General features: G+C 43.3%; 1 protein-coding gene across 1 annotated transcript in view; it reads right to left on the reverse strand.

The window, feature by feature from the left end:
* The window catches only part of LOC139384355 (transcription factor 12-like), a 95,908-nt gene that overhangs the window by 53,318 nt on the left and 15,749 nt on the right, over window positions 1–26,841 (reverse strand). The window contains exons 4-5 of the mRNA XM_071129062.1: window positions 21,703–21,785; window positions 16,470–16,572 (exon numbers count right to left, since the gene is read on the reverse strand). Of these exons, the coding sequence (XP_070985163.1) occupies window positions 16,470–16,572; window positions 21,703–21,785 (186 nt within the window). The remainder of the gene's footprint in view (window positions 1–16,469; window positions 16,573–21,702; window positions 21,786–26,841) is intronic.

The raw sequence follows: 26,841 nt of genomic DNA on the forward strand, positions 1-26,841 counted from the left end.
TGTACAGTTAATGAAACATAACAAAGGTGAGTACACAATGACAAAGAGAATGGAACCAGACCTGTTCCCAGGTAAATAGAAATGTTCCAGCTGAAACACAGGATTAATATCTCATTAAGCCACAGCGCTCCAGGCTAGGACGGGAAGCAGAATAAAATAAGATATGTGTAATGAAAGATTTAATATGGATGAACAGGAACGAAGTGGGGAGGATTGGTGTGTGTGTGTGTGTGCTCCGTGGAGGTGTGTGTGTGTGTGTGTGTGCTCTTTGCCAAACCCTGCAGGTTGGATTATATTACACAGGCAGGGTAATGACACTGTGGATTCCCTACGTATCCTGGGAGGAGAGGGGATTGTGCTGCCCTGCTCCTGGGACGAGAACGTCTGAAACCTCACACGATTACATTGATTCATTTGCTACATTCATTTCTCTCCATGAATCGGATCCATGGGGGAGGATATTTTTAGGGGAGGCTGTGGCGGGCGCTGTGTTTGCCACCTGAGATCCCTAGGCCAGGTGTGTGTGGAGTGTGTGGTATGTGTGAGGGCTGGAGTAGTGCACCTGCATGGCTCTGTAGGAGTACAGGGCACAGACACACAACTGGCCCCAGCACTCTAAACATGACTTGTATTTCATAAAGTCCTATGAATTTAATTGGGTTGACTCATCCCAACAAGGCCTTAAACACAGAGGTTTATGAATGGGTGTGTGATCACACTGTCAGTCTGGGTTATGGGGACAAAGTCAATTATTCCTGCTAGACTCCTTGAAGAAACAACTGTAGCGCCGCCTGTGTGCTCTCAAGGTTACATCTGCAAACTCAGAAGGACAGTGCCAATGACAGTGCCATCAATTCAGTGCCATCAATACAGTGCCATCAATACAGTGCCATCAATACAGTGCCATCAATACAGTGCCATCAATACAGTGCCAGCAATGCAGTGCCATCAATACAGTGCCATCAATACAGTGCCATCAATACAGTGCCAGCAATACAGTGCCAGCAATACAGTGCCATCAATACAGTGCCATCAATACAGTGCCATCAATACAGTGCCAGCAATACAGTGCCATCAATACAGTGCCATCAATACAGTGCCAGCAATACAGTGCCAGCAATACAGTGCCATCAATACAGAGCCAGCAATACAGTGCCATCAATACAGTGCCATCAATACAGTGCCATCAATACAGAGCCAGCAATACAGTGCCATCAATACAGTGCCATCAATACAGTGCCATCAATACAGTGCCATCAATACAGTGCCATCAATACAGAGCCATCAATACAGAGCCATCAATACAGTGCCATCAATACAGTGCCATCAATACAGTGCCATCAATACAGTGCCATCAATACAGAGCCATCAATACAAAGCCATCAATACAGAGCCATCAATACAGTGCCATCAATACAGTGCCATCAATACAGTGCCATCAATACAGTGCCATCAATACAGTGCCATCAATACAGAGCCATCAATACAGTGCCATCAATACAGTGCCATCAATACAGTGCCATCAATACAGTGCCATCAATACAGTGCCATCAATACAGTGCCATCAATACAGTGCCATCAATACAGAGCCATCAATACAGTGCCATCAATACAGTGCCATCAATACAGTGCCATCAATACAGTGCCATCAATACAGTGCCAGCAATACAGTGCCATCAATACAGTGCCATCAATACAGTGCCAGCAATACAGAGCCATCAATACAGTGCCATCAATACAGTGCCATCAATACAGTGCCATCAATACAGTGCCAGCAATACAGTGCCATCAATACAGTGCCAGCAATACAGTGCCATCAATACAGTGCCATCAATACAGTGCCATCAATACAGTGCCAGCAATACAGTGCCATCAATACAGTGCCATCAATACAGTGCCAGCAATACAGTGCCATCAATACAGTGCCATCAATACAGAGCCAGCAATACAGTGCCATCAATACAGTGCCATCAATACAGTGCCATCAATACAGAGCCAGCAATACAGTGCCATCAATACAGTGCCATCAATACAGTGCCATCAATACAGTGCCATCAATACAGTGCCATCAATACAGTGCCATCAATACAGTGCCATCAATACAGAGCCATCAATACAGAGCCATCAATACAGAGCCATCAATACAGTGCCATCAATACAGTGCCATCAATACAGTGCCATCAATACAGTGCCATCAATACAGAGCCATCAATACAGTGCCATCAATACAGTGCCATCAATACAGTGCCATCAATACAGTGCCATCAATACAGTGCCATCAATACAGTGCCATCAATACAGTGCCATCAATACAGAGCCATCAATACAGAGCCATCAATACAGTGCCATCAATACAGTGCCATCAATACAGAGCCATCAATACAGTGCCATCAATACAGTGCCATCAATACAGTGCCATCAATACAGAGCCATCAATACAGAGCCATCAATACAGTGCCATCAATACAGTGCCATCAATACAGTGCCATCAATACAGTGCCATCAATACAGAGCCATCAATACAGTGCCATCAATACAGTGCCATCAATACAGAGCCATCAATACAGTGCCATCAATACAGTGCCATCAATACAGTGCCATCAATACAGTGCCATCAATACAGTGCCATCAATACAGTGCCAGCAATACAGAGCCATCAATACAGTGCCATCAATACAGTGCCATCAATACAGTGCCATCAATACAGTGCCATCAATACAGTGCCATCAATACAGTGCCATCAATACAGAGCCATCAATACAGTGCCATCAATACAGTGCCATCAATACAGTGCCATCAATACAGTGCCATCAATACAGAGCCGTGAAAAAGTATTTGCCCCCTTTCTGATTTTCTTTATTTTTGCATATTTTTTATACTGAATGTTATCAGATCTTCAACCAAAACCTAATATTAGAATAAGTGAACCTGAGTTTACAAATGGTGGCACTGTGAGGGTTTGGGGATGCTTTGCTGTCTCAGGACCTGGACGACTTGCCTTAATAGGAGGAACCATGAATTCTGGTCTATATTAGAGAATTCTACAGGAGAATGTCAGGCCATCCGTCTGTGAGCTGAAACTGAAGCGCAGCTGGGTCATGCAGCAGACAATGATCCAAAAGACAAAATCAAGTCTAAAGTATATGAAAATGGCTAAAAAGCAACAAATTACAAGTTAGTCCAAATTGAGATGTTGTGGCAGGACTTGAAATGAGCAGTTCATGCTTGAAAACGCACAAACGTTGCAGTTCTGTGTGGAAGAGTGGGCCAAAATTCCTCCACAGGGATGTGAGAGACTGATCAACAACTACAGGAAGCGTTTGGAGTCATTGCAGCTAAAGGGGCACAACCAGTTATTGAGTGTAAGGGGGCAATTCATTTTTCACACAGGGGTGTTGCATAACTTTGTTTATGAAAGAAATGAAATAAGTTTGTAATTGTTGTATTATTTGTTCACTCAGGTTCCCTTTATCTAATATTAGGTCCTGGTTGAAGATCTGATAATATTCAGTATCAAAAATATGCAAAAGTTGAGAACATTAGAACGTTGCAAATACTTTTTTATAAGCAGTGTATCTCATGTAGAAATGTAGCATCTCATCACACTTTAAAGAGCCAATCCGGAGCTCAAACAATGGCCACACCTCCACATGTTTTGGTAAACAGCTGACGGATGGGGCTTGAGAAATAGAACCACTCTCACATTCATAGACAGAGCTATGGAGGCAAGGACTGACTGGCCATGAGATCAAAATGATCCTTTTAACCATGTTTTAAAGCAATACAGTTTTTGTTTACATTAACTTTGTTTACAATCATTGGAGTAAAATATGCTTATATTTTGGATATAATGTATGTACCAACTCCAGATTGGCCCTTTAAGGAGAATCACCTCAGTAAAAAGTTCTCAAGGCTGGTCTCCCTGAATAGCAAGTCATCCCAAGCTGTACCTAAAAAAGCCGTTGTTGATGCTTTGTGTAAAACTGCCTAGCCTTGCCCTTTCGCTGAATCAAAGGACATGTGAAACCTCAGACTACCTCAACTCACGCAACACTGAGTCACAGAGAGCTCAGCGCAGTACTTCAGTGTTAAAACTCTGCTACTGAACTGGCTGGACATGGAGCCTGGCAAGACTCTCCATCAGGGAACAAGATAGAGCACAATGCCAGAGACCGGCAGACGGACGGACACATTCCAACAGATATATGGAGGTACAGTAGCCAAGAGTGTGTCTGTGATGGAGATTCAGTGCAGTAGTGGAGTCAGGAGACTTGAGCTGTTCCACTGGCAGCATTCCTTCCTAATGAATCATTGCCCTTCAACTTTGTGTTTTCATTTAACAATCACTAACATTTTTATTGGCATCAGCTGCCTGCTAGTGTAAGGGGAGCGTAAATCTACAGAAGAGAGAAAGGGGACAGAGAGAGAGAGAGGCAAATGGGGGAGGAAGAAAGAGAGAGAGAATATGAGGGATAAAGAGGGGTGTGGGGGGGGGGGCGAACAAAGGGGGCTAAGGGAGGGAGAAGGTAGGAAAAAGGAAGTGGTCAAGAAAAGAGAGTGTGACATGGACAAAGTACAGCGAGATGAAGAAAAGAGATAGATAGAGGGAGAGAGAGAGAGAGAGAGAGAGAGAGAGAGAGAGAGAGAGAGAGAGAGAGAGAATGCCTAGTCTCTGCTAAAAGTATGGATGCTTTCCAATAGTGATTGTAGGCAGATTCTTTAGATGTGTGTATAAAGGGATTGGCTAAATGCTGGCAGCTCATGATTCAGTCGTCAAACCCTAGTAAGACACTGCCTCCACTATTCTGAAAATCCTTCCTTGCTGTAGATGTAGTATCTCACATTTGAGCAACGCACCGAGCTACGCTTTTTGATGTGTCATTTAGCATTACAGAGATTTCTATGGGAATAGGCTTGCCTGACTTTAGGTGGGCTTTACAGGAGTGGGTTGGCTTTGTCACCAAGGGAAACAGCAGACAAGGTAGAGGAGTCGTGGAAAAGACAGGATGTGAATTACTGAACAATCAAACGCCCATATATTTCATGAAAGGGGAATGAAAAGAAGAGCTGGTTTTACTGAATGCTTATAATCCACAGTCAAACCAACACCAGAAATATTTCACTATGATGTACAGTATGCAGTGCTGTCAGAATCAGTGGAGTAGAGGTGACTATCATGAACAATATGATACAATATTACATGCAGTGGAAGAGGATGATATTTCCAGATGTTCCTGGACTGACTGGCTGGACCTGTAATTACGGTCATCGCCCCTCCACTGCTGCAGCTGCCCCTCAGGGACCTGTTACATCACCTCACCTCTCCCCTGGCCCTCCTTCTTGGACAGACAGCCCCCTCTGCAGCTGGGCTGGGCAACGCCACACTGACAGCACTGGGGCCAGGGCCTGAGGAGGGCAGGACAGGGCAGGGACCGGGTGGGGGTGAGGGGGGTGGGGAGGGAGCGCGGCATGGAGGAGAGGGATTTGTGTCCTTTCAGCTCGTCTTCAGCTCTTCACGCTCCACTGAGCACAGTAACAGATAAGCGCACCCTGCAGCTCTGCATAATGACCGGCTACATCCACTAGACTACAGCGCACCACACCTCCTCTCCCCGCGCCTCCCCTCTCCTCCCTCTTTCTTTCTCCTCCTCTGCTGGCCTGACACACATAATAACACCAGACACATTCAAAGATGCACAGAAAAACAACACACAAAAAAATGTATTCACCTATTGTTTAGTACCCAGTAAACAAATCACAAGTAGCAATACATATGCTTGAAATGGTTGCAGAAATGTGCTCTCACTGTGCTAAGGCCTTGTGCCTTCACACAAGAGTGGATTCATTACAAACCAGTCTTCTCGCATCACGTGGTACCAAACCAGTGGAGTAGACAAAGGGATAATGTCATCTATTCCATCTCTAGTTCAGTTGAGCTAACAGTGAGTATGGTTAAAGGACCAACCACCACAATCACTCACAGTCCTTAATGATCTACTGTGACTCACACCTGTGAGTACAGCTCACCATCTGTGTGTGTGTGTGTGTGTGTGTGTGTGTGTGTGTGTGTGTGTGTGTGTGTGTGTGTGTGTGTGTGTGTGTGTGTGTGTGTGTGTGTGTGTGTGTGTGTGTGTGTGTGTGTGTGTGTGTGTGTGGGCAGATTTGAGCATAACCAGGAGAAAGAGAAGAGAGAGAGAGACAGAGAGAGAGAGGAGGGCGCAATCAGAGAGAAGGGGGGTGCAAGCAGGAGCGAGTGAGTGACAGACAGAGGAGAGGAGAAGGAGCAGCCTAGGCAGCACCTGTGACCCACAATGCAGAAGTACCCGGGTGAACACCTGAACAGCACCTGGCCGCAATCACAGCCTGGGTCGGGGGAGGGGCCCTCGCGGGACAGAATGCGAGCACACCGACACCTGCACCAGTTAAACACGCTCGGGATGCTAGCGCCATGTGGGATTTGGCTCTCCATGATAAGCCTTAAGGAACAATTAAAAACGAAAAGGAGAAAAAGACACTACCGAGGCACTGAGAGAGATTGATTTTTCCCCCCGCTGCACAAAAGGCAGGGAGAATACATCTTGGCGCTGTCATGGCCCCTCTTGTGCACAAAACCCTGGGCAACAAAATGCTCTGAACACTTTGCATTGTCACTAAACGACTGCATCACTTCATTTCCTGGAAACCCATTACGTTTCATCAAAAGGAGAGGAAAAACAGATGAGAACAATTCTTCTGTGCAGGGAGAATTCATTTAGCAGAAAGCCGAGGGAGAAGAGAGGGGAGAGAGGAGGAGAGAGAGGAGGGCTAACTGCAGAACACTCTGCAGGCTGGCAATGAGGATGCAAATCTCAGAAACTAGTGCTGCATGGGCTCCACAATTATTTTCCTGGTGACAGCAAGCATTACAGCTTTAATTACCCAGATAAGGCAAGCAGCACAAACTATTCTTGGACACTGTTCAGTTTAAACTGTGTGATATTCATCTGTTCCAAGGATACTGAGCAATGCTGCTTTTAAAAAAGGTGTACTTTCATCCAGATTTAAATTGTTGTAAGAAAAGCACTGATGCACTTGGATACATGGTCACAGTGGTCTTGGACACACTAACAGGGGTTGGCTGGCCTTCAAGGACAGATTGTGATTTAAACTCCGTTTTCACTGCTCTCCTCTCGTCCATCTATCAACAGCGAAAGCATGTCAGTCTGTGGACCTTTCCTGAGCCTATACACAGACTTTAAGACTGGTCCAAGGCCTGGCTACTTTTTATGTTGAGTAGCTCTGGAGAAGGCCTCACATTTTCAATAAAGGAGCCTGTGGAACCTAGTCTCCACATATTCTGGCCTGAAAACTAAAAAGCACTTTCCTCCAGGGAATTAAATGAAAAAAATACAAATGAATTGACATAGAGACAACACTTTCTATGAAAATACAAATCTGTTACAGATCCATTTCCTCTATTACAAATGAATTAGGGTTAGGAGTCCAAGGTATTTGGTGACGGTCCCAGTGGTATCAGATGGAAACCCAGTAACCACTGTCTCCAGAGGAACAGGCAGAGAGAGGGGCCCATATCAACAAAGCATCTCAAAGTAGGAATTCTGATCTAGGATCTGTTTATATAATCTTATTAATTATGATCTAAAAGGCTAAACTGATCCTAGATCAGCACTGGGCTCTGGGCTTGTGGGAGCACAGACCACAGAGTAGGGTGGAGACTGTCTGGCCCCATCTAGGGGCCTCCAGTCTGTCTCTGGGGCCCAGGCCACAGCCTCCCCTGCTCCATTAACTGCCATTTAATAGATTTAATTTATCTGGAAATATGAGCCGTGTTCAAGCAGGTTAGTTAGGGGACTTTTCACAGTAATCCCTAGGATGATGTTCAACAACTGGAAAGCAACACAACACACAGCTCTGAGATCATCATGGGTGACTCGAAATACAGTCCCATGACATTTCAGACATGACGTAAAGTGGAAATACCATTAGCCCACCAAATCAAGTCTAACGACAGAAGGCCTGGGAGTGTGTGGTGAGTTAGTCATATTAATCAGATTTGTTTTCATAGTACTAGACACACACAGAGCGTATGAGGTGCGCTGGAGGAACGTGAGGGTGTATCGTAGCAGCTCAGCAGAGTTATTAATACAGACACAGTCACATGGCTGAACACACACACATACAGTACTAGTCAAAAGTTTGGTAACACCTCATTCAAGGTTTTTCTTTATTTTACTATTTTCTACATTATGGATTAATAGTGAAGACATCAAAACTATGAAATAACACATATGGAATCATGTAGTAACCAAAATAGTGTAAATAAATCAAAATATATGTTATATTTGAAATTCTTCAAAGTAGCCACCCTTTGCCTTGATGACAGCTTTCCACACTCTTGGCATTCTATCAAACAGCTTCATGAGGTAGTCACCTAGAATGCATTTCAAATTCAATTAACAGGTATGCCTTCTTAAAAGTTAATTTGCGGAATTAATTTCCTTCTGAATGCATTTGAGCCAATCAGCTGTGTTGTGACAAGGTAGGGGTGGAATGCAGAAGATAGATCTGGCAAAAGACAAAGTCCATATTATGGCAAGAACAGCTCAAATTAACAAAGAGAAATTACCGTCCATCATCACTTTAAGACATGAAGGTCAGTCAATCTGGAAAATGTCAAGAAATTTGAACGTTTCTTCAAGTACAGTCGTAAAAGCTATCAAGCGCTATGATGAAATTGGCTCTCATGAGGACCACCACAGGAAAGGAAGACCCAGAGTTACCTCTGCTGCAGAGGATAAATTCATTAGAGTTAACTGCACCTCAAATTGCAGCCCAAATAAATGCTTCACAGAGTTCAAGTAACAGACACATCTCAACATCAACTGTTCAGAGGAGACTGCGTGAATCAGGCCTTCATGGTTGAATTGCTGCAAAGAAACCACTACTAAAGGACACCAATAAGAAGAGACTTGCTTGGGCCAAGAAACACCAGCAATGGACATTAGACCGGTGGATGTCTGTCCTTTGGTCTGATGAGTCCAAATGTGAGATTTGTGGTTCCATCCGCCGTGTCTTTGTGAGACGCAGAGTAGGTGAACGGATTATCTCCCCATGTGTGGTTCCCACCGTGAAGCATGGAGGAGGAGGTGTGATGGTGCTTTGCTGGTGACACTGTCTGTGATGTATTTAAGGCACACTTACCCAGCATGGGTACCACAGAATTCTGCAGCGATACTCCATCTCATCTGGTTTGCGCTTAGTGGGACTATAATTTCTTTATCAACAGGACAAAGACCCGAAACACACCTCCAGGCTGTGTAACGGCTATTTGACCAAGAAGGAGAGTGATGGAGTGCTGTATCAGATGACCTGGCCTCCACAATCACCCGACCTCAACCCAATTGAGATGGTTTTGGATGAGTTGGACCGCAGAGTGGAGGAAAAGCAGCCAACAAGTACTCAGCATATGTGGGAACTCCTTCAAGACTGTTAGAAAAGCATTCCTCATGAAACTGGTTGAGAGAATGCCAAGAGTATGCAAAGCTGTCATCTTTTTTCATTACTACATGATTCCATATGTGTAATTTCCTAGTTTTGATGTCTTCACTATTATTCTACAATGCAGAATAATAAAGAAAATACCTTGAATGAGTAGGTGTGTCCAAACCTTTGACTGGTACTGTATACATACATACTCTACATATGTACTCTATACACACACACACACACTAACTCTCATACTCAAACTCTCATTAAATCACTTTCAACACACTCAGCAAACAATGGTCACCAAACCTACTCCAACTGTCAAGAGGAAGGTTGCAACAGATTTTTTGCTGCAAAAAAAAGAGAAAAGTGATCAAAAGACAGCAACGATGTTTCATGTTTCTGGATGTCCTTGTAGGACATTTCCCCTTCTTTCTCTTCTTCTTTGACGCACAGCCATCAACGTGACTCACGGAATAAATCCTGTCTTGCGAAATGAAGCAGTGATTACCAAGTGCCATCTGAGAGCCAGGTTGAAAGTCAATAGCTCTTCCTAGCCTCTGTCTTTAATGGTACATATAGGCCTTGTCTATGCCAAACTGAAGGAAAAGAGCAAACACCGCCAAAAAGATTTTGAATAGAACTCACCCAAGGTGAATGAAGAAGCTCAAAGCCAACAGACTTGAAAGGAGTGAGAAATAAGTGGAGGACTTATTTAAACTGACACCTGAAGCAGCGTACAGTAACCCTCAACACCCTTCCTCCTCACCTAGAAGGGCGAATAGGCTCTGTGCTTCTACTCAACAGAAAAGGCTTAACAAAAAATGGTACTCACACTGCTGCTAGTCTATTTATATCTTATCATCTGAACCAATAGTTCAAATTGCATCAGATTGTTAAACGTTTCCTCTCCATTCTACAGTAAGATATGAAACTCAGCAGGAAATAAGATCCAAGTCTGGTACTCATATAGTCATCCCAATGAACCAGCATAGGGCTCTCAGGAAATACAACTCAATGCAGGAGCAGATACAAGTTTAACTATCGTTCACCATAGGTCTGGCAACTCTGAAAAATGAAACAACATTACAGGGCCAGGAGAACTCTCCATGTGCTGTTGTTAAATGAACATATTGAAGATATAGAACCACTCATATGTACATTAAGAACACCTTCCAACTATTGAGTTGCACCACCTCCATTTGCCCTCAGAAGAGCCTCAATTTGTCGGGGCATGGACTCTACAAAGTGTCAAAAGCTTTTCACAAGGATGCTGGCCATGTTGACTCCAATGGTTCCCACAGTTGTGTCAAGTTGGCTGGATGTCCTTTGGGTGGTAGACCATTCTGGATACACACAGGAAACTGTTGAGTGTGAAAATCCCAGCAGAGTTTCAGTTCTTGGCACCTACTACCATACCCTGTTCAAAGGCACTTAAATATTTTGTCTTGCCCATTCACCCTTTGAATGGCACATTATTGAACCAGTCTCCTCCCCTTCATCTACACTGATTTTAGTGGATTTAACAAATGACATCAATAAGGGATCATAGTGTTAACCGGGATTCATCTGGTCAGTCTATGTCATGGAAAGAGCATGTGTTCTTAATGTTTTGTACTCTCAGTGTATATACACATACAGTGGGGCAAAAAAGTATTTAGTCAGCCACCAATTGTGGAAGTTCTCCCACTTAAAAAGATGAGAGAGGCCTGTCATTTTCATCATAGGTACACTTCAACTTCAATAGTTATTAAATTCATTAAAAATCCTACAATGTGATTTTCTGGATTTTTTTTCTCATTTTGTCTGTCATAGTTGAAGTGTACCTATGATGAAAATTACAGGCCTCTCTCATCTTTTTAAGTGGGAGAACTTGCACAATTGGTAGCTGACTAAATACTTTTTTGCCCCACTGTATGCAGAGATGTGGACCACAAGCTGACCCAGAATGCATGGTGACACTACAGGGAAATCTCAGGGCTACAGTGGCTTCAGAAAGTATTCATACACCTGGACTTATTCCACATTTTGTTGTGTTACAGCCTGAATTCCACATTTCTTACATGTATATTTTTTCTCACCCACACAATACCCCATAATGACAATGTGAAAACATGTTTTTTGGAGTTTTTTGCAAATGTATTGAAAATTAAATAAATAAATATCTCATTTACATAAGTATTCACACCCCTGAGTCAATACTTTGTAGAAGCACCTTTGGCGGCAATTACAGCTTTATGAGTCGTCTTGGGTATGTCTCAATCAGCTTTCCACAACTGAATTTGGGCATTTCTCCCATTCTTCAGATTTTCTCAAGTGCTGTTAAGTTAGATGGGGAGTGGCGGGGAACAGCAATCTTCAAGTCTTTTCACAGATTATCAAGGTTATTCAAGTCTGGGCTTCAGCTGGGCCACTCAAGTTCTTTCACATTCTTGTTCTGAAGTCATTTCAGCGTTGCTCTGGCTGTATGTTTGGGGTCATGTTGGAACGTAAATCTTCGCCAGTCTAAGGTCATTTTCACTCTGAAGCAGGTTCTCATCAAGGATTTGCCTGTATTTGCCTCCATTCATTGTTCTCTCTATCCTTACCAGTCTCAGGTGGGGACTGCCACCACCATGCTTCAAGGTAGGGATGGTGTTAGACGGGTGATGAGCTGTGCCTGGTTTTCTCCAGACATAGCGCTATGCATTCAGGCCAAAGAGTAAAATGTTAGTCTCATCAGACAACCGAATCTTTTGCCTTTATGATCTCAGAGTCTTTTATGTCCCTTTTTACAAACTCCAGGTGTTCTGTCATTTTTCTCAGGAGTGGCTTCCGTCTGGCCACTGTCCCATAGAGCCCAGATTGGTGAAGTGCTGTAGAGACTGAGGTAGGTTCTCCCATCTCAGCCAAGAAACTCTGTAGTTCTGTCAGAGTGGTCATTGGGTTCTTGGTCACCTCCCTGACCAAGTTTGGTCGGGCAGCCAGCTCTGGGTAGTTCCATATTTAGTCAATTTCCCAATGATGCGGACCACTGTGCTCTTTGAAAATCTCAACACTCTAGAAATGATTTTATACCCTTCCCTTGATACACAGAGTGTACAAACCATTAGGAACACCAGCCCTTTCCATTACATAGACTGGCCAGGTGAATCCAGGTGAAAGCTATGATCCCTTATTGAGGTCACTTGTTAATTCCAAGTCAATCAGTGTAGATGAAGGGGAGGAGACAGGTTACAAAATGATTTTTAAGCCTCGAGGCAATCTTTCTAAATCATGTTCAAACAACTAAATTACTTTCTGCCAGATCTTTCTTCTGATTTAGTTTTATATTAAAGCAGAAAGATTTTCCCATCCCAATAATACAATTTAATCTGCTTAATTATGAGACTATATTTCAAGTGATACATACTATATGACCCAAAGCCAAAACAAGTGTGTTTTGCCTTGCCAACTGTTACTGTTTGTGTCTTGAATATCAACAAAAGCCTAAACCAATTTCTCTTTGTGATCATAATCTGTTTGACCAGTAAATACAACACCCGCTGAAGAGGCAGGATTCCCTATCTGCATGCATATTTCTATTTAATCTAAAGCTGGATTAGTGCTTATTAAATATTGCCTCAAACAACTACTCACAGTCAGCGTTATGCAACACCCTCCACTCCTCCCTCAGAGAAACACTGGTATACAGGATACATCCTCAGCCAGGAGAGAGACAGGGCAAGGAGGGCTGGACATAGGCCATAATCATCTTTTACCTTAGAGCTTCTAGAACTTGTTCTAGGGTTCCTTACATGGAATATAGAGTGAACAGAAGAATATGGGTGAAAAGGGAGCAGAGATATAAGTATTTAATAAATTTAGAACCTCAGTGGGAGTTGTAAATACTAAGAATATTACATTTGTAACACTGGATGGGATTGAACAAGTCGTTCCATTACAATACTCACTCCATCCTTTCCCACTTTGTTTTCCGCTTCTCATTATTTACTGTTTAATGGATTTTGTCAAGGAGCAGCATTTGCATACATACAAACATGGAAACACATCATCTACACAGTCAGTGATTGAGTCAGAGGGATCTACATGGCCTTCTGAGTGAGACAGTGAGCTGATACTGCACTACTGTATGTATGGATAGTGTAGTGTGCTGAGGAGGATGTGTCGTCGTGCAGTAAGAGGATTGGAGAGTGGGGGTGGGGGTGGGGGTGGGCAGACCGCCTGACCCGCTCTGACACAGGCACTGCGTTAGCCCCAAGAGAGGTTGCTGGTGCCCTCACTGGGAGCTCACACGACACCCTGCCCTTCTCCTCATCCTAATCCACATTCCTCACCCTCCAACCCACAGGCTTTACTCGTGAGGGACAGACAATAAGGCCATCACATGAGGCAAGAGGGGGTAATTCTGATCATCATCTATTTATGTAGATTCATATCTGATTCCTGAAAGACATTGGGTACTCCTGTTCCCATACATGTAGCTACATACGAATAGCTTCATTGAATTTATATTTACAACACAGTTTTACTACTCAGCTGTACAAAGACAAAGCCCCAATGAACCAAAGATGACCTCTAGAATGAGCCTCCATTATTCAAGTCATGCAGCATATTCTGCTGGTAACTGTCATTAAAATATAATGTCAAATAAACAGTCATTGCCAGCCATCTGTTGGGCACTAACAACTGTAACATGTTCATTATCATACACAATAGTTGACCTCAAATAACCCCAAGCTGCTTTCAACATGTCATACTTCTCTTTGGTTGAATGATGGAGTCAGGTCTGAGCCAACCGTCTCCTCTGTTCCATTTACAAACCATGAAATAAAATACAAAAACAAAAACATGCCCACACACAATACAATCAGGACAATGGCTTGCTGGCTTTTCTTCGACTAAGTACGTCTTAGGAGGTAAGATTTCTTATCTAAACTAAAGCTGATTTAGATGTTGCTCAAAAGCATTGCGAATGAGGTTTCCTGGTCATTGTGAGTCAGGTCTGTCGAAGCCAATGACTGTATGGGTCTGAACACACACACAAAGCATTGAGTAAGGAAGGCCATTGTCCCTTTCCACCTGCAGAGCTATCAGTAAAGCACGGCGCACTTAAATAATATAAACACTCAAATCAGAACAATATCCATTCGTATACAATGCCAAATACAATACCAAAAATAAGGCTCAGTAAATGTGGCAGCGAGTCATTGAACCTATGCTTCCAATCCTTCAAAACATGTTATCTTCTTTTAAATGTTTTGAGTAACCACATACACTGAGGTATCTAAACAAAGGGTCTACATCATCCAAATATTTGTTGAAGGAAACTGCAGACCATTGAGATTTGGATTAAGATAATCCATTTAGATGACCATGGCTGGGTTGTAAAACTGGTGAGATCAAACAAAAATGGGTCACGTAGTACTGTACAACCAGAGGGTTCCCTTGGAAATGCTGTGTGTATAGTTGTAATGTATAATTGTATAATGTCCCTGCATGCGTGTTCCACCTCTTTCATTGGTGAGGAATAACCTTTCAGGCTTGATTTAATAATGTCGCCCCAAACTAGGTAATTCCATGTAAATCCCAGATATTACTGCTGAAATTCAATTGAAGACCAGGCTCATCTTCCAATCCCAGCCTCTGATAAGCACAGGCTATTTAGGCCCACAATCAGATTGTCTAATGCCCTGACACATCATTGCAGCAGATCATTTCCATATTGTGCCACTTATAAGCATAATTACAGCCAGAGCCGGAGAACAGAAAGGAGCCCACCCTCCCAGACGCATCCTGTGATCAATCGCCACAAAGATAACATTTCATTTTCAGTCGTCTCCTGCACCAGCACCCATCCGTAAACTATCCACCTTGCATGGCAACCAGTCTCCAGGGCAATCTTACAATGAGCCGGGGATTCAGTTGCCCATTAAACTGTCATGTGCTAACACATCACAATGACTCCAGGAGAAAGGCCAGTGTAATATATAGCTTTTAATTGTTAGAATGTATCTATCACATCAGGGGGGAATAAATAACCTTTAGACATTCTAACCCACAATTTAGGTTTGATAAATCTATAATATGGTGTTATGATGGGGATTTTTTTAACCAGTGATCATCATTCTTATCTGTTCATACTCAACAGTGATTATATACTGGGATGGCAAAGGACCAGCACAGTAAATTCAATCTCCTAAATCTCCCAAACTGAGTGGAGTCACTACTGGCTTCAAAATAAATGCTTTTATTTGGAAGGGAATTATCATACTGCTGCTGGTAGCACACAAATGGAGGTGGTGGTGCAACATCAGAGCAGCACAATCAGGCTACGCATGATTTAACAAACCCAAACGCTAAGTCTGCATAAACCATCACAGATCACCTGCCATTCAAGCATCTATTAGAAATCCTGAATGATATCCCACAATGGTGATGGTGGGCTGTTTTTGTATGAAATGGTCTCTGGCACATCTGCTTGGTTAACCCCCCTTCCTTAGACACCACCTCCCCTGCCACTGGAAGTTGCCGGTGGCTTTTCTGATAGCTAGAAAACAGTCTTTTGTGATGGAAAACTGTACTGATGGTGTGACTTCCACCCTGGGGGAGGGTCAACTTCTGAAGACGGTCACCACAGGACGAGGAGAGAGAGGGTGAAGTAAGGCGAGAGAGGAGAGGAGAGGAGAGGAGAGGAGAGGAGAGAGAGAGAGAGAGAGAGAGAGAGAGAGAGAGAGAGAGAGAGAGAGAGAGGAGAGGAGAGGAGAGGAGAGGAGAGGAGAGGAGAGGAGAGGAGAGGAGAGGAGAGGAGAGGAGAGGAGAGGAGAGGAGAGGAGAGGAGAGGAGAGGAGAGGAAAAACACTGCTTGACCTAGCACGGCTGTGAGGGCTGCCACTTCCAGAAGCGTGACATGCCTTGTCCACACAGGGCTAAAGGGAGTTTTAAAAATAAAATCAAATGGATCTCTGAGACCTGTGGGCATGTGAGGGGTGAGACCTACTTACCCATTATGCTGGAGTTCATAAAAGGTGTCTGGGACAATCCTTCATGGGACACTAATCGACTGTCACTCATGTGATCACCATAATGAGGGCTGTCTGCCAAACCCTGGGGGGAGAGATCAGAGTATTAAACACATTATTAGGCTGCTTGGCTAATTGAGTGCTATGACAGTACACTAATTACTGAGGAAGGAGAGCACAATTGGTCAACTGTCCCTTGAAACTGTACATTTTTCTCCTTTCCGTCATTAAAAATTACTTTTTTCATCTCTGACTGATTGTAAAAGCAGTAAAACAGAACCCTGATGAGCCTGTCAACGCATATGCCACGTTTCAGGATTAGAAAATACAAGGTTAATGATGCACATGCAATTCTGTGGATCTGAAGAGGCAGTGGGCTTTTTGAGAGAAGACATGTTGACATGTTAATTGTACACACATTACATGGATCAGAACATGCATGATGCACAAACAAGCACATTCACATATGGATGAAAAACTATTAGGAAAAGCCCTTAGTCCAAATGGATACATAACAGCATCAGTGACTTGTGTCAATTCTAAGGCGTAGTTGCAGAGATTCATCTTCCAATGCCCTACAAGAGGCGGTCATGAACCAGTCCAAGAGATTCTAGCAAACCTCTCATAAAACACAATACCCATTTACAAGATCAGTTTTAAAATGTTTCCCCCATAACCCTTGTAGGTGGTGTATTTGTTTAGCCAAAGACAGCAAGTCTCAAAACGTTGCCAAGCAACACTAACACTAAACGCAACACATGCGGCTTTGTATTTTTAAGGATTTTTTTGGTCTATGAATGAAAACAAATCTCACTCACTTACGATAATTAAAAACCTCTATATACTGTGACAATATTGATTTTAATTTAAAACATTTAATTACAGGGTATTATATTCTATGACGGGGAAAACTGCCGCCCTCCATCCTACCAAGGTACCTGCAGCTTAAAAAATAGCCTTTTTCTCCTGCGGCCTTTCATGACAGTTATCAGCTTCAGGAGCTTAGGTCTAAATATCGGTCACAGTATGGTCTTTGAAAACTCAGGGTCCCCTGCAATAAAAGATACTCTGTAGCAGTGCTAATCCCAGGCCCTGTGAAAATCCTCCTGCGCTCCAGTCAAATGCGTCCTTCCAAACTACATTAACTCCCACCGGAGGGACCGAGCAGCACTGGACGAGAATTTCTATAGCGCTTTTTTCCCCCACCTCGTACCCTCTGCATTCAACACACAGTAAAAAAGTAAATCTTATTATCCATCTTTTTTTGTGAGCGGACGGTGATGGAGTAATTTCAAAGGCAGTGGAGTGTTGTGCTGTGTCGAGGGAATCCACAGAGATTCCCCATTGTGTTCCTGCCAGGCCGCGCTCCCCGTTAATCACGCCATGAACGGACTCACTAATAACACCACCCCTGTGAGAGGCTCCGAAACACACACACACACACACACACACACACACACACACACACACACACACACACACACACACACACACACACACACACACACACACATACACACACACACACACACACACATACATACACACACACACACATACACATACACACAGGCAGGCAACAACAACCCATACAAACCTCTCCTGCACTACAAATCAAATCCCCCAGGTGTGTTTCCACTGACATTTAACCACATAAAACAAAGAGTAGTAAGTAATGAACGACTTAATCTGGACATCTCAGTCCTCTATTTCCTCCTGGTCTTTTCTTCCCTGGTGGAGACAGCTGCCACAGAGCTGGAAAAGGCCAGCGAGGAGGGGCAGGTAGGGAGGACCAGAGAGAAGAAAGGCAGAGGGGATAATGGTCAGGGTGAGATCACACTACCCAGCCCACCCTGTGTCTGCTCCTCTGGGACCATTAGATCATCAATCACAGAACCCTCATCATTTACAAACACTGCTCGGCTACGTCGGCCCAGACACTAACACATGCTGTCACTGCGACCAACAGGGCCAGTTACCGTCGGCTACATAACTGTCAAATCACTACTTAAGCATGCAGGCCACAGCTCCTGCCTTGCCCCTATCCCTCGCCACAGAGTTTAAAAAGTCATCTCCTAGATGGTGTGTGCTGTCCCAGGTGAATGTGTGGCTGCGCCGCGGTGGCTTGGGGATGCATGATACGGGTGTGATGGACGTGTACGGGGTGAGTGTCGCGGCAGGGCTGGGGCGTGCGGTGGCGTTGGGCACAACCCCGTCTGTCAGACGGCCGGCCTGCAGCCACAACTGCCCATGATACGTTGGCTGGCTGGAAGCCAAGGTCAGCACGGAGGGCTGGAGTCTGTTCACAGTCCACTAATCATACACTGCTATCTTGAAGCACCCAAGCAGGCCCCGCTCGGACAGACACACTACACTGAACTCTTTGAATAACAGAAACGCGCTTATCCGAAAAGTGTTTCTTCTGGGAAACCTTCCTTAGTATTGTCGCTGAACACAATTTAGGAAACATTGCAATGAGAATTATGAAAATACGATTTTTGAGACAAAAGCTGAACCGTAGATAAGTCCTTGTCTACTGTTTAATGGCTTTAAAGGGTTCTGTTCCTAGACTCCTCCCTGTCTTCAGGCTGGGCCTCAGCTCTACGGCTAGAAACACACTGATAAACCTAATAATCCCATTATTTCCAAATCTCAGATGAAGATCTAAACCACATCTCAAAATCAGAGGACAATCTTCCTCTTATTTGGGAATAAGCGCCATTGTGCTATAAATACCACTGGATAACAACCAAGTAGTACCGAGTAGTATCTATGCATGTGTGCTGCTGCAGGCTATTTATCTGTGCATGTGTGCTGCTGCAGGCTATTTATCTGTGCATGTGTGCTGCTGCAGGCTATTTATCTGTGCATGTGTGCTGCTGCAGGCTATTTATCTGTGCATGTGTGCTGCTGCAGGCTATTTATCTGTGCATGTGTGCTGCTGCAGGCTATTTATCTGTGCATGTGTGCTGCTGCAGGCTATTTATCTGTGCATGTGTGCTGCTGCAGGCTATTTATCTGTGCATGTGTGCTGCTGCAGGCTATTTATCTGTGCATGTGTGCTGCTGCAGGCTATTTATCTGTGCATGTGTGCTGCTGCAGGCTATTTATCTGTGCATGTGTGCTGCTGCAGGCTATTTATCTATGCATGTGTGCTGCTGCAGGCTATTTATCTGTGCATGTGTGCTGCTGCAGGCTATTTATCTGTGCATGTGTGCTGCTGCAGGCTATTTATCTGTGCATGTGTGCTGCTGCAGGCTATTTATCTGTGCATGTGTGCTGCTGCAGGCTATTTATCTGTGCATGTGTGCTGCTGCAGGCTATTTATCTGTGCATGTGTGCTGCTGCAGGCTATTTATCTGTGCATGTGTGCTGCTGCAGGCTATTTATCTGTGCAATCAGCACATTGCTAGTGAACATTGTAACTGCATTTTAGGTACACTGCTTCAACGTGAATATGGCGCAGGACTGTGGGGCAGCAGAGGCACAAAGACATAGCACACCATGGTCTGTACGGACAGACAGAGTGATGAATGGACAGATGTACTGGTGCAGGCAGAGATCAAATGTGCCTTTGGTCAAAGTCATCCGGATGAACCTTTGACAGGCTGGACACCAGGCAGTGTATAGTAGGTATGTTGTGTCCATACTCACTCTCAATTATGTTTACAAAATCTCCCAAATAGCATGCGCTGCCAATAAAATAAATGTTTTGGAATAAGGTGTAAGTTAAGAGGACCCTGCAATTTGCTGTGCAGAGAAACTAGAAGAAATCCCATCCCATATAATGAGAATGGTTATTTCAGAGCAAGTCTTCTTCTCTGGCCTACATGAGTAATCACGTTGACAAAACACCTTTAAAACCTGGACAAACAACCCCATCTCTCTGGCATATGTGTGTGCATCCATGCGTATCTGTGTGCATGTATGTGTGAATGTATGTGGAAGTTTGTGTGTGTGTTTTTTTTGTGCATGTTTGTGTGCAGTATGGAGGCACAAACAGCTGTCTGCTTACTGATGCCCGCCCCCTTGCAATGTCAGAAACACTGATTTATATGCACCTAAAGCAAAGATATCTCAAACGTCTCCATCTTATAATTCGGATCAGGCAGCCGATGGAACCATAGCCTGTAGAGGTTCATTCGGGAAGGGCATTGGAAAATAAACAAGGTAATGTGGCCCGAGCAGACCTGACATTTAACTGATTTCTGATGGAAAGTGACAGGAGATTGACGTTAAATGAAATTCATACAGGGCACCCAGAACCACCATGGTGTAGGAGACAAACAACAAATACAGAGACACAGAATAGATATTCACACTTTGAACAGAAATGCCATACGAACCAGTTGTGGTATGATTTCATGTCACGCATCATTCTATTTTTGTATCTCTTTGCATGATGCATGATAAATTCAACGCAACTGATCATGTATCTGAAATAACATTTGAATTACTGCCAAAATATTTAATGAGCCTGGAAAGAATGAATTAATCACTCGTTGCTGGTACTGAAATCATTTCTAAGGAATATTCATGACCTAATATAAACATTAGTCACAGTTATAATTTCAATCAACCAAAACGAACAATATTTCCATTGATGTCCACTACCATAAATATAGTTTGCACTTTAAATCCTAATATTGGCACAGATCTACAAATGGTGGAGTAATTTCCCCCAATTCAGAAATTCCACAATGTAGCCATAATGTTCCAAAGCACACAACATTAATCAGCTTCCCCTGACAAATGCTTCATATTTCAGTTTAGCGCAAATAATCCAACGCAAATGACAAAATATTTAAACCCATCACTAAAGAGGATATTGGTGCCATGCAATTAGGTCATTCTGGAAAATAAAATGATGCCAATTACAGGTCACACAACATGACTGGTGCTCTCTCCCTCCCTGCCTCTGCAGTGAGCTGTGAACGTAATGTAACACGTTGATGTAATGAGTGTTAAATGATGTGGTGCAGAAAGGCCAGGCAGAGGGAGACAGAGGGGTGAGATGAGGGAGACAGAGGAGTGAGGTGAGGGAGACAGAGGAGTGAGGTGAGGGAGTGCACGGGGAGTGAGGTGAGGGAGACAGAGGAGTGAGGTGAGGGAGTGCACGGGGAGTGAGGTGAGGGAGACAGAGGAGTGAGGTGAGGGAGTGCACGGGGAGTGAGGTGAGGGAGTGCACAGGGCGTGAGTGGGCCAGGGTTCTTACCCTGGAGGACTCGTAGGAGGGACTGGACGACTGGCCACCTGGGGCCCAGGAGGACGATGCCTGGCTCGGCCTCTCATCCATACCTGTCAGAAGAAGAGATGCACAACTCCATCAGCACCGTGTCCTCAGACTCCTCACCACACACACACACACACACACACACACACACACACACACACACACACACACACACACACACACACACACACACACACACACACACACACACACACACACTCTCTCTAATCTCACACACACAGACATTTAACAGTTAGACAGAGCTGGAGTGACAGGTTACACATATAAACAAACACAGAAAGAGAGGGGCCATACAACACAGGACAGGAACCAGTGTACCCCTAGAGGAACTGAATTAGACACTATTCAAAATGTGATTTAACAAATGAATTGCAAAGTTGCATTGCTATCCAAAGTGATTGTTTTTCACATTTCTTTATGATCTCTCTTGAATCAAAAGGCGAAGGCTGCAGTTAATCAAACAGGGCAGAGATATTTCACACGTCTAATGTCTCATAGCAACAGCCTCTCAGTTCTCCAGGGGCCTGGTTTAACAAAAGACATAACAGTGCATCTACAGTCATGTCTGTCCCTGGGCGAGCGAGCATGCTGCCATTCTCTTGGCAGGAGGACAGACAACAGAGCAGAGTAGAAGAAAGTGACTAATCTGTTATACCTCTATTCAAAGGCTGTGCTGCCTTACGAGTGTCAGGCACATTTTCACGGCGTCATTTATTTTGGTTTACATAAATCACGGACAAAAAAATGTGCACTCCTTAGCATGTGTGCATGCTCAAAATGTGCTTCAGAGCACTAGAGCTGGATGATTTGGCAGTGATGTATAGTCCAGCCCTGTCAAAACAGCTGAGCACTGAAACTTCCTAAAACTCATTTTTTAAAAGTCCATGTTTCCAAAGACAGCAAAATAAAATAATAGATAAACAAATAAATCAATAAAGTTGACACAATTGCATGAATGCAACATCTGCTATGTGATGAACAAATATAATATCTGACCTTTGAAATTACATTTATGGGGCCTGCTCAGTAAAGAGATACGATTCTGAGATTCTTCACGCTGTTTGAGACAATATTGTTTTGTAGGTAACAGCATTCCACTCCCGGCCCCCTGTAAGCTACATAATTGTAGGAGGGGGAGTAACATCAACATTTTGCAAGTTATTGATTGTTCCCTTTGTCATTTCACCCTACCATTCATTTGCTTCCACTCTCAAATATAACAGATCAGATTTAAAGGAATTGTATATACAATGAATCAAACCTTTAAACCATAACACAGACTCTCAGAGGGCCTGTAATCCACTTTAATTTGTTGAACATTTCAAAATATTAGTGACAAAAAACCATACGTCTTCGGTTGCCTGAACGTGCCACTTGACCGCATGGCTGGGCACACACCAGCACCAGCTATCTGCATTTGCATGAGTAGAACAAACAGGCCTTTTAGCGAGGGGAGAAGTAGACTTTTCCACCGTGAAAAAGAACTAGGCCTACATCACACAATCACGATGTGCGGGCTAGACCCCGTGCCAAAGACAATGTAGAGGCCGGCCAATGTGAGGCTGGCAGAACTGCACAGAGTGCAGCAGTCAACTCAATTCAACTCAACTCATGGCACCTTCATTGGCATACTCTAGCAATACACAGTAATACACTTTTCAAAAGTGAAATAACATGTTAACACTACACATAATAATATAACATTCCAAAAGGGGGAAACGCTGTACTCCACACTAGCTGTAGCACCTGACTCTGACTGTAGTGCGACCTTTAGGGCACTAGTTGTCACCAGCTCCAGTCTCTAGTCTCTGTCCTGACTGCCAGCTCCTGCCTGGGGCTCCAGGGTCCTCTCTCTACACACGACTACAGATATAGCTACAACAGCCAGGGACAACACAATATCACTATGCTTCACATAGAGACAAACACAGAGCGGTAGAGTTGTCTTCAAATGAGGAGATCATTCTAAAATAGTCATCTACGGAATAGCAACATGACACGTTTTCTTAAGCATTCTCTTCAAGGGGTTAACAAACGAATATAAATGCGTGAATGGGCTGGTTATATTATGAATGTAAACACCAGTGGTATTTGCGCAGATGTCGTTTTTGATTCTTCCGTGCTTATGCCGTTTCTTCAGGAATATTCATTGTTTTTGTTCTCTAGAGAAGCATAAATATGGCTGCTATTGATAGGTGAAATGTTAGGGAAAAGGACATGGGTTTTGTATCTACAGCACAGGGAAGTCCTTCTCTGGGGAGTAATTAGGCTTTTATTTTATATTTCTAATGTGGAATGCATTACTAATATCTCTGGAAGAAATATCTAAATGCACATCTGTGATGTCAATTCTAAGCTAACAGACTACAAGGTTTGAAAGAAAGTGGCCCAGGGACTCAGATCGGAACCATTTGGCTTGGAAGGAAGGAACCTTCTCTCTGTGGTTTCTAATGCTATGAGTCAGCCACTCCATTCAACCATCCACCAAATCACTGACAACCAACGTCATGAGACACTGCTACAGTAGCTGAGGTCACACACACACCAACAGTTAAGCAAATAAAAGATAGAGGCATACTATTTCTGTAGCCTGACAAATGTATTATAAGATCAATTCCACCTGTCTGTAATATCATCCAGGTTTCATCTGCTCTTAATACAGTCCATATTCACCTACCATTCATCACTTTCATCACGTTTGATGTGTAACAGGTTTTATGGAACAGGGTGCCCATGTCCTGCTGCTAGGGCTTCAGAGGTTCAGAGGTTCAGAGGTATGGCACACAGACCTGTCAACCCCATCTGTGGCAGCTCTACTCTGCTCTGGAACAAACTCCATCATATATCCACTCCACTCCGCAACCCAGCACACTGGTCACACACTTAACATGGAATCATACTGCACTGCATTGACAGCCACATTGTCAGCTGTGCATGTGTGTGTGGCAAAGACCCTCTTCTAATTATTTCAGAACCCTAGTTCTCAATTATAGAATTGAACAGGAAATAGACAAAGACATTATGCAGATATGAATGCTTCAGTTTGACTAAAGTGGGATTTTGCTCTCTGGCGTGCCCCCACTGCATAAACCTATGCCAAAGAATGTTCATTTACATGCAGTGTATGTCGAATAGAGGATTTAAATATGGATTTAACTTGGCACGGGCACTGCTCTGTGTAAAAATCTTTGTCTATCCTGTTTTCAAGTCTGGCAGTCATTAGATATCCTCAAAGTGTTGTTCAGTTTAGTATTTAGGAAGAAGTCAAAGCAATTCTTTGTTCATTGATTAAAATAACATTTGAAGGGCACTCTGGACATAGGAGACTAACTCCTAGGAGAGGTCTTAGGTTGGCATACATTTATGAAGCCCTTAGCAATAAAACAAAATACAAATAACTGATCACAGTCAGTCACAGTACTTGTGTTGTGCATTTCAAAATGCAGCCTGACACACAACCTGGTACTCATTTGCCTGTAGTCTCTATAGTCTCTGTAATCGTTGTAGTCTTTGTAGTTGTTGTAGTCTCTGAAGTATTTGTAGTCATTGTAGTCTCTGTAGTCTTTGTGGTCGTTGTAGTGTGTATAGTCTTTGTGGTCATTGTAGTCTCTGTAGTCTTTGTGGTCGTTGTAGTCTCTATAGTCTTTGTGGTCGTTGTAGTCTCTGTAGTCTTTGTAGTCATTGTAGTCTCTATAGTGTTTGTGGTCATTGTAGTGTCTATAGTCTTTGTGGTCGTTGTAGTCTCTATAGTCTTTGTGGTCGTTGTAGTCTCTGTAGTCGTCTCTGTAGTCTCTGTGGTCGTTGTAGTCATTGTAGTCTCTGTGGTTGTTGTAGTCATTGTAGTCTCTATAGTCTTTGTGGTCGATGTAGTCTCTGTCGTCTTTGTGGTAGTTGTAGTCTACATAGTATCTGTAGTTGTTGTAGTCTCTGTAGTCATTGTAGTCTCTGTAGTCATTGTAGTCTCTGTAGTCTCCGTAGTCATTGTAGTCTCAGTAGTCATTGTAGTCTCTGTAGTCTCCGCAGTCATTGTAGTCTCTGTAGTCTCCGTAGTCATTGTAGTCTCTGCGAGCCGATGCAGCCTAGGAACAGTCAGATCCAGAACTTTCTTTTCTATTCAGAATAGTCGAATAAAAACATCCTGTACCCGCTTTAAGTTCAACTAAAAGCATTTCTAGGGTCTATAATCTTTTCGGTTTATAAAAATAAAGACGTTTTCTGCTATTATCCTGTCAGAGGTTACCGTTTCTTCAGAGGAAAACAATCTCCCAAAAATAAGGACAGGAAATGTCTTGCTGATCTACATGTATGCCTAGAACTAGCTGAACTACATATGTGCGATCAATTCCTCAATGCATACCAACACCTCTTTCTGCACTATTTAAAGAAATCAGTGGCAAATATATTTACGGTTACACAGGAGCTCGGAAGAGAAGCTTAGGAGCACCGTTAAAATCACACCCTTTCTCACAACATCCTAGGCACTGAACTCTTTTTTTTTAGGTGAGATTGTCACAACAGTAAAAATGTAAAAAGGGTAGCTAACATTCTTACATTTCATCTGCTACCTTATGACATAACTGCTACATAACTGTATGGAAACCCAACATCTTGAAGAACAAAATGTATACATCAAAGAAATTCCAACATTGTTTATTTACAGATTTATGGATAGAGACTGAATACAGACAAACAACTCATTGTAACTCTGCTTGAGCTAGTAAGAACATTTAATCCAAATAAGCCACACTAAACATTGGAACTCTGTCACAGTGCAAAATACAAATAAAATCTACAGCATCATTTAAATGAGGTAGCCTGAACAGCAAATGTTTAGTATTATGAATAACCTCACATGAAACCACATATTCCACAGCCACTGAGCATGGCTGTTATGTTCTGAGTACTCTGATCTAGTGAACAGAGGTGTTCAGTGTGGGGAACTGGAGCTTACATCACTGCCAACTAACTGTCAGGAACAAACACGTAATATCCTCCACGTCTCAAATCAAACACTTGAACACAACCTTGAATTGGAGGGCAAATATTTATCTTGGCAATGTCTGCTCTCCTCTGTAGTTTAATTGTTGAGCAGGTGTCCAC

The sequence above is a fragment of the Oncorhynchus clarkii genome, chromosome 26, assembly GCF_045791955.1.
Source record: "Oncorhynchus clarkii lewisi isolate Uvic-CL-2024 chromosome 26, UVic_Ocla_1.0, whole genome shotgun sequence".
NCBI classification, from domain to species: Eukaryota; Metazoa; Chordata; class Actinopteri; order Salmoniformes; family Salmonidae; genus Oncorhynchus; species Oncorhynchus clarkii.